This window comes from Elephas maximus, chromosome 7 (assembly GCF_024166365.1).
Source record: "Elephas maximus indicus isolate mEleMax1 chromosome 7, mEleMax1 primary haplotype, whole genome shotgun sequence".
Lineage (NCBI taxonomy): Eukaryota > Metazoa > Chordata > Mammalia > Proboscidea > Elephantidae > Elephas > Elephas maximus.
This window is the reverse complement of record NC_064825.1, coordinates 107,567,706-107,576,676: the sequence shown is the minus strand read 5'-3', so window position 1 is coordinate 107,576,676 and position 8,971 is coordinate 107,567,706. Positions and strand designations below refer to the sequence as shown.

Genomic DNA, 8,971 nt, shown 5'->3' with positions numbered 1-8,971 from the left:
TCTGAGGGCTGGCTGCTCCACCCACTCCATCTAGCCACCCATGACAGGCATATGAAAACAAGTGGTGCCTCCTAGTCCCTCCAGCCAACAGCACTGAATTCCCAAGAACAGGCTGCAATACCCCTGCCCCCCCCCCACTGCCCACATTGACATATGCCTATACCTACACCTACGTCTTTTTCTATATCTATACCTACATCTACATTTACATCTATATCTATATCAGTTCTCAACTTCTTCCTTAGTGATATTTTGGGCTAGAAATTTTATCATCATGTGGAGTTACCCTGTATATAGTAGAATGTTTAGTAACATCCCAGGTTTCCATTAGATACCAGTAGTACTCATCTCCTACTTGTGACATCCAAAGTGTCCCAGGCATTGATAAATGTTCTTTCAGGAGCAGATATTCCCCAAATGATACCTAGTTAGCTTTCTCTTTCTCTCCCTATTCTCTCCCTTTCTGTCTCCCTGTGCCTCTGTCTTTACGTACCTGTGCTTTATTTGTGGGAGGTGGGTTTGCTTTCAAATATCTACATTGGAAAGTTTGTATTTACCTTATTCATTTAGCATATTGCCTTTGTACACTAAAAATCTACCAGATGATACCACATAAAGCCTAATGACTATGCTGATGTCTCTCCAGAATAGGTTTCCTGATAGACCTAGATGGGCAAACACAATCTAACAGTGCTGAATGAATTCATTCTGACGGGAACCACAGACCGCCCTGAGCTGCAGGTGCCATTGTTCGGGCTGTTCCTCATCATCTACATGATCTCAGTGGTGGGTAACTTGGGCATCATCATCCTCACTAAGATGGACTCAGAGCTACAAACTCCCATGTACTTTTTTCTCAGACACCTGGCTATCACTGATCTTGGTTATTCAACAGCCGTGGGACCCAAAATGCTAGTAGATTTTGTTGTGGATGAAAATAAAATCTCCTATTATTTTTGTGCTATACAGCTAGCTTTCTTTCTCATGTGCATCATTAGTGAATTTTTCATTCTGTCAACAATGTCTTATGATCGCTATGTGGCCATCTGTCACCCACTGCTCTACACAGTCATCATGTCACAAAGGGTGCGTTGGGTGCTGGTGGCAATTCCCTATCTGTACAGCACATTTGTTTCTCTTCTGGTCACCATAAAGATTTTTAATTTATCCTTCTGTGGCTACAATATCATCAGTCTTTTCTACTGTGACTGTCTCCCCTTAGTATCTTTGCTCTGCTCAAACACACATGAAATTGAATTGATCATTCTCATCACAGCATCTATTGATTTGATTTCATCCCTTCTAATAGTTCTTGTTTCTTATCTGCTTCTTTTTGTAGCCATTCTGAGGATAAACTCAGCTGAGGGCAGGCACAAGGCCTTCTCCACTTGTGGATCCCACCTGACTGTGGTGGTAGTGTTCTATGGGACTTTAATCTTTATGTATGTGCAGCCCAAGTCCAGTCATTCCTTTGACGGTGATAAAGTGGCTTCCATATTTTACGTCCTGGTTATTCCCATGTTGAATCCCTTGATTTATAGTTTGAGGAACAAAGATGTGAAATATGCCCTATGTAACACATGGAAAATATATGCAATATCTTTTCTACAGTTTGACACATCATATGGTTCATATAAATTAAGTCATGGGCTTCAAGTCTCGTCTGTATGCCTCCATAAGTTACAATGAGCACAGATACATCCCACATGTATTGATAAATTTCCTTCTATGTGTCCGTCACTCTTCTAAATGCATTGATGAAGAAAAGAGTAAACAAAAGACTAAAAATGTTTTCCTTCCTTGAAGGGAAGAAGTGGACCACAAACAATAATTAGGTAAATTTTATAGTACAGAAGAATGTGTTGGGGTCCTGTTGGCACAGTGGTTAAAGCGTTTGGCTGCTAACTGAAAGGTCACCAGTTCGAACCCACCAGCCCTTCTATGGGAGAAAGCTGTGGCAGTTGGCTTCCACAAGGATTTACAGCCTTGAAAACCTTATGGGGCAATTCTAGGGTTTTTTTTTTTTTTAGGAGTCAGAATCTACTGGACAGCAGTGCATTTTTTTTTTTTTCTTTAAAGAATGTGTTATATATTTGGCTATAAACAAAAGCCTTTGTCATTGAGTAGATTCTGAGTCATAGCAACCTTATAGGACAGGGTAGAGCTGTTGCATAGGGTTTCCAAGGAACAGCTGGTGGATTTGAACTGCTGACCTTTTGGTCAACAGCCAAGCTCTTAACCAGTACACCACCAGGGCTCCAGGAGAATGTGTTGGGAACTACGAAATCAGGCAAAGAGGTTAGGTATGCTGAGTGGGAGTGGAAAAAAGTACCAGGTACAAAAGAGGAATTACAATGATTCTGGTAATATTTTCCCTATTAGAATAAACTTTGCAGAGCCAGTTCTTGCGTTTTTGTATCTGTGGTTGTGTAAGCCCTTGCCTTTTCATAGTTCCTGAGGGGGTACTGGATTCAGGCCAGGGTGTGAGGAGTCTCAGTACAGTGTGATAATTTGAAGTACTTAATTATTTGAATTTGCTCAAATGTCCCCATTCCAGACCTTGGGTAAGTTCCTATTCTTTTCCTATTAAGGCCTTTACTTTCACACGCCAATCTGTCAGCATACCTTGCAATTTAGCAATCCACAGGTTCAGCTCTGCATCTGACTTTGTTTTAATCGACCCATTTTGCCTAGATCTAAGTGGGAAAGAAATTCCAAACCTGGGAGCAACTCCGGATCATCACAAGAAATTGATATTAATTGGTGTATAGATCAGAATGTATACCAATTACGATAAATTTCTTGAGGTCATCCAGAGTTGCTCCCATATTTTAAATGCCTTCCCCACTTGCCCTTCTTATTTAATAATTATCTTTTCTGTTTCACGGGTTGTTTTCTTATCTATATGAACAATTTTTAAAGGTTTCTTCAATTATTTTTTCTGTATTTCTTTGGGTAACAAGATATTCTCTGATGAGTTAAGTTTGCTACTTACTGAAGAAGAACAAAGACCACAGCCTCAGTGTGGATTACACTTCAAAATAAAGAAAACAAAAATCCTCATAACTGGACCAATAAGCAACATCACGATGAATGGAGAAAAGATTGACGTTGCCAAGGATCTCGTTTTACTTAGATCCGTAATCAACACCCATGGAAGCAGCAGTCAAGAAATCAAAAGTTGCTTTGTACTGGGCAAATATGCTGCAAAAGACCTCTTTAAAGTATTAAAAAGTGCAGATGTCACTTTAAGGACTAAGGTGTGCCTGATCCAAGCCCTGGTGTTCCAATTGTCTCATATGCACATGAAAGGTGGAGAATGGATAAGTAAGACCTAAGAAGAATTTGAATTGTGGTGTTGAGGAAGAATATTGACTGTACCATGGACTGTCAAAAGAACCAACAAATCTGTCTTGGGAAAAGTACATCCAGAATGCTCCTTAGAAACAAGGATAGAGAGACTTCGTCTCATGTACTTTGAACACGTTAATAGGAAGGACCAGTCCCTGGAGAAGGATACGAGGCTTGGGAAAGTATAGGGTCAACACAAAAGAGGAAGGTCATCAAAAAGATGGACTGACACAGTGGCTGCAACAATGGACTCAAGCATAACAATGATTGTGAGGAATATGCAAGACCTGGTAGTATTTTGTTTTGTTGTACATAGGGGTCACTACGAGTCAGAACAAACTCAGCAGTACCTAACTCCAACTAACAAAAATATCAAAATGGTACTTGCTCAAACTGATGAAGGACACCCTTGAACAACCTACAGCTAAAATCGCACATGCAATGAATTACTGAAAAAATTCTCAGTAAGACGAGGAATAAAATATATAAATCTACCCTAATCAAATCTGCCATTTTAGTGGGTGTAGCCTACACAAAAAGACAATGGAAATAAATAAATAGAATGCATCCAGATTGAAAAGGAATAAGTGAAACTCTTTTTATTGATAGATGACGTGAACGTTTATGTATAAAAATCTAACAGAGTCAGTGATGAAAAAACAAAAACGTGATAGGGTTATACAATTAAAAAGTTAACTTATCATTTCTTTGTGAATTTACTTTCTGCTTATTGGTTTATTAAAAAAATAAAATAAAAAGCCTACTTGGATTTTAAGTGGGGTTGCATTGACTCTATAAATACATTTGGGGGTTTCTTAGATATAACACTGGTAATGGATTCAATTGTGTCCCCTAAAATATGTTTCAATTTGGCTAGGCCACAATTCCCGATATCAGGTCTTTGTCCCACATTTTGTGACCTGATGTTATTATTCTATGTGTTGTAAATCCTGACCTCTAGTATGTTGATGAGGCAGGATTACAGTCAGTTATGTTAATGAAGAAGGACTCCACCTACAGGGTTAGGTTGTATTTTGAGTGAATTTCTTTTGAGATATAGAAGAGAAGTGGGCAGAGAGGAATGGGACCTCATGCCACCAAGAAAGAAACACTGGGAGTGGAGCATGTTCTTTGGACCCTGGGTCCAGGAGCTAAGAAGTTAATAGATCAGAGGAGGATTGATGACAAGGACTTTTCCCCAGAGGCAACAGAAAAAGAAAGCCTACTCCTGAAGCTGGAGCCCTGAGTTCAGATTTCTAGCCTCCTAAACTTTGAGATGAGTCAGAATCTGCTCAACAGCAAAAGATAAATGGTGAGAGAATAAACTTCTGTTTGTTAAAGACATCCACTTGTATTTCTGCTACAGTAGCACTAGATAATAAAGTCAAACGCTGAGAACAAAATCCACAAAAAAGTTTGACCACATCAAATTTTAAAACTTCTGCTCTTCAAAAGAAACTTATATAAAAAATAAAGGGTGGGGATGGAAAACCCAAATTGACAATGGATAAGTGGTAACTTTGGTGAAGGGTAAGACAGTATACAATATTGGGGAAGCCAGCACAACTTGTACAAAGCAAGATCATGGAAGCTCCACAGACACAATCAAACTCCCAGAGGGACTGAGTTACTGGGATGAGAGCTGTGGGGCCCATGGTCTTGGAGAACATCTAGCTCAATAGGCATAATATAGTTTATAAAGAAAATGTCCTACATTCTACTTTGGTGAGTAGTGTCTGGGGTCTTAAAAGCTTGTACGCGGCCATCTAAGACTCTCCACTGGTCTCACCCTGTCAGGAAAAAGGGAGGATGAAGAAAACTAAAGACACAAGGGAAAGATTAGTCCAAAGGACTAATGGGCCACAACTACCACAGCCTCCACCAGAGTCCAGTAAAACCAAATGGTGCCTGGGTACTACCACAGACTGCACTGACAGGAATCACAATAGAAGGTCCCAGACAGAGCTGGAGAAAAAGGTAGAACAAAATTTTAATTCACAAAAATAGACCAAACTTACTGGCCTGACAGAGATTAGAGAACTCCTGAGAGTATGGCCCCAGGACACCCTTTCAGCTCAGTAATGAAATCACTCCTGAGGTTTACATTTCAGCCAAGAATTGTATATATTCATAAAACAAAATGAGACTAAGGGGTCACACCAGCCCAGGGGCAGCTACTGGAAGGCTAGAGGGGACAGGAAAGCTGGTAATAGGGAATGAAACTTTGAGAAGGGAGAGTGTTGACATGTCGTCTGGTTGGTAACCAATGTCACAAAACAGTATGTGTACTAACTGTTTAATGAGAAGCTAGTTTGTTCTGTAAACCTTCATTTAAACATAATTTAAAAAATCAGTTATATTTTGGAGATAATATTTTTAAATGATATATTTTATAAATGACTTGTGCCCATAGTATATACAGAGGTCTCAAAAAAGAAAGAAACTGAAAAAATAGTCACAAAAATGAGGAATAACTTATCCAAAGAAAATATGCTGCTGGCAAATAAGCATGTAAAAATGCTCAGCACCATTATTAATTAATGAATTTCAAGTTAAAATATTAATGACATACCTCTTGGCATCTATTAGGATATCAGGTGTTTAGTATGTGGAGAAACCAGAACATTCATAAACTGCTAGTGGAAAATTAACCAACCCAAATCCAAACCCAGTCCTGTCGAGTCGATTCCGACACATAGCGACCCTACAGGACTGAGTAGAACTGCCCCATAGAGTTTCCAAGGAGCACCTGGAGGATTTGAACTGCCAACCCTTTGCTTAGCAGCTGTAGCGCTTAAGCACTTATGCCACCAGGGTTTCCTAGTGGAAAATTAAAATGGTATAAATACTTTAAAAAATAATTTGTTGTAAGCTTCAAGGTCTTAAAAAGCTAACCATAGTTTTACCATAAAATTTAGCCATTTTATTCACGTATATCTACCGAAGAGAAATGACACCATTCTTCCTTTAAAGTCTTGTGTACAAATGTCCATAGCAACTTTATTTGTAATAGTCAATAAGTACAATCAACCCAACTGTACATCTACTTGAGAATGAATAAATAAATTTTAGTATAACCAAGGAAATGAATACCGCTCAACAATAAAAAATGCTGAATTACTGGTACATGCAAATATACCGAAACCAAAAACCCTGGTGGCGTAGAGGTTAAGTGCTAAGGCTGCTAACCAAACGGTGGGCAGTTAAAATCCACCAGGTGCTCCTTGGAAACTATGGGGCAGTTCTACTCTGTCCTATAGGGTCACTACGAGTTGGAATCGACTCGATGGCTGTGGATGTGTGTGGTGTGCAATTATATCAATGACAAGTACAAACCAATTAATTGGACTCTGTCAAAATTAAAACAACCTGCTCTGAGACAGAGAAATCAAAACTTATGTTCATACAACCACCCTTACACAAATTAATAGATAAGTGGTAACTTTGGAGAAGGGTAAAACAGTACACAATAATGGGGAAGTCATCACAACTTGACTAGGACAAAGTCATAGAAGCTTCACAGACACATTCAAATGCCATCAGAGACTGAACTACTGGGCTGAGGGCTGAGGACGATGGTCTCGGGGGACATCTAGCTCAACTGGCATAACATAGTCTATATAGAGAATGCTCTACATTCAACTGTGGTGTGTAGAGACTAGGGTCTTAAAAGTCTGTGAGAGGCCATCTAAGATAAATCTACTGGTCCCATCCTGGCTGGAGCAAAGGAGAATGAAGAAGACCAAACACACAAGGGAAAGATCAGTCCAAAGGACTAATGGACCACAACTACCACAACTTCCATCAGGCTGAGCCCAGAACAACTAGAGAGAGCCCGGGTTCCCAGTATAGAGTGCTCTGGCAGGGATCACAGTAGAGGGTCCCAGACAGAGCGGGAGAAAAATGTAGAACCAAACTCGAATTCACACACACACGCAGACTAGGCTTGCTGGTCTGACAGAGGCTGGAGAAACTCCAAAAGCGTGGTCCTGGACATCCTTTTAACTCAGCACTGAAGTCAGTCCTGTGGTTCACCTTTCAGTCAAAGATTCATCAGCCCTATAAGAAAGAACAACACACTTAAGGGACACACTTCATAGTTTAATCATGTATTCGAAACTAATGAGCACACCACCCCAAATGCAAAGTAGAGAAAGCAGGAAGTGATAGGAAAACTGGACAAACGGAAGCAGAGAACCTAGGTGAAGGAGGGGAGAGTGTTGACAGATCACAGATTTGGCAACCAATGTCACAAAACAATTTGTGTATTACCTGTTCAATACGAAACTAATTTGCTCTTTAAACTTTCACCAAATCACACACACACACAAAAAGAAAACCCATCAGTGAATGGTTAAGCAAATTGAAGTAAATTCATACATGAAATAAAACTCAGTAATAAAAGGAACCAATTATTGATGCTTGCACAGTGTTGATGGACTTCAAGAGAATCATGTGAATGAAAAAAGTCCATCACAAAAGGTTGGTGTTGTTACCTGCCATTGAGTTGACTCCAACTTACGGCAACCTTATGGAAAACAGAACAAAACTTTGCCTGGCTCTGTGCTATCCTCACAATGATTGGTATGTTTGAGTCAATTGCTGCAGCCACTGTGTCAGTCCATCTCATGAAGGGCCTCCCTCATCCTTTTTGGCCCTCTACTTCACCAAATATGATGTCCTACTCCAGAAAATGATCTTTCCTGATGACATACCCAAAGCAAGAAAGTTGGACAAAGTTCTGTTGGAGGGAACAGAATATCTACCATCAAAGAATTTTTGTTTTGTTAGGCACAGTTGAGTCAATTGTGACTCATAGTGACCTATAGGGCAGAGTAGAAATGCCCAGTAGGGCTGCTTAGGTTGTAACCTTTATGGGTGCAGATGGATAGGTCTTTTTTTCTCGGAACGGCTTGTGGGTTCAAACTGCCAACTTTTCGTTTAGCAGTGAGTGTTTAAACATTGCACTACCAAAAAAAATAAAAAAGCCCCTTCAATTAAACAATGTTGTTGTTGCTGTTAGGTGCCATCAAGTCCATTCCTACTCATACAGACCTTATGTACAACAGAAAGAAACACTGCCCAGTCCTGTACCATCCTTACAATAGTTGTTATGTTTGAGCTCATTGTTGCAGCCACTGTGTCAATCCATCTCGTTGAGGGTCTTCCTCTTTTTCACTGACCCTCTATTTTACCAAGCCTGACATCCTTTTCTAGGGACTGATCCTTCCTAATAACATGTCCAGAGTATGTGAGACATAGTCTCACCATCCTTGCTTCTAAGGAGCATTCTCCAAGACAGATTTATCCATTCTTTTGGCAGTCCATTGTATATTCAATATCTTTGCCAACACCATATTAAAGAACAGGTGAAAAAAGTATGTGTGTGTGTATATATATATATACCATCATACATTATGAATAAGAAAAAAAGTTGTGAATGAATACATGACTAATATTTAAAATGACAAAATGCATCAAAAGGATTTATAGTATAATAATTACATATTCATAATAAAACACACACAAAATATCACACTGCACAAGGTGTGATGGTTAAGGTTGTGTGTCAACTTGGCTGGGCCATGATTCTCAGTGATTTGGCAGGTCTGTGATATTG

At 39.6% G+C, this 8,971-nt stretch overlaps 1 protein-coding gene across 1 annotated transcript; it reads left to right on the top strand.

Annotated features, from left to right (window-relative positions):
- Positions 1 to 669: 669 nt before the first annotated feature.
- Positions 670 to 1,689, top strand: LOC126080256 (olfactory receptor 8K3-like). The gene has a single exon (XM_049891516.1). The coding sequence runs from the start codon at positions 670 to 672 to the stop codon at positions 1,687 to 1,689; it is 1,020 nt and encodes a 339-aa protein (XP_049747473.1).
- Positions 1,690 to 8,971: the final 7,282 nt, after the last annotated feature.

Bases quoted from the DNA above. Each gene is read 5' to 3' on its own strand.
- LOC126080256 (XM_049891516.1), top strand. From the start codon at position 670: ATGGGCAAACACAATCTAACAGTGCTGAATGAATTCATTCTGACGGGA.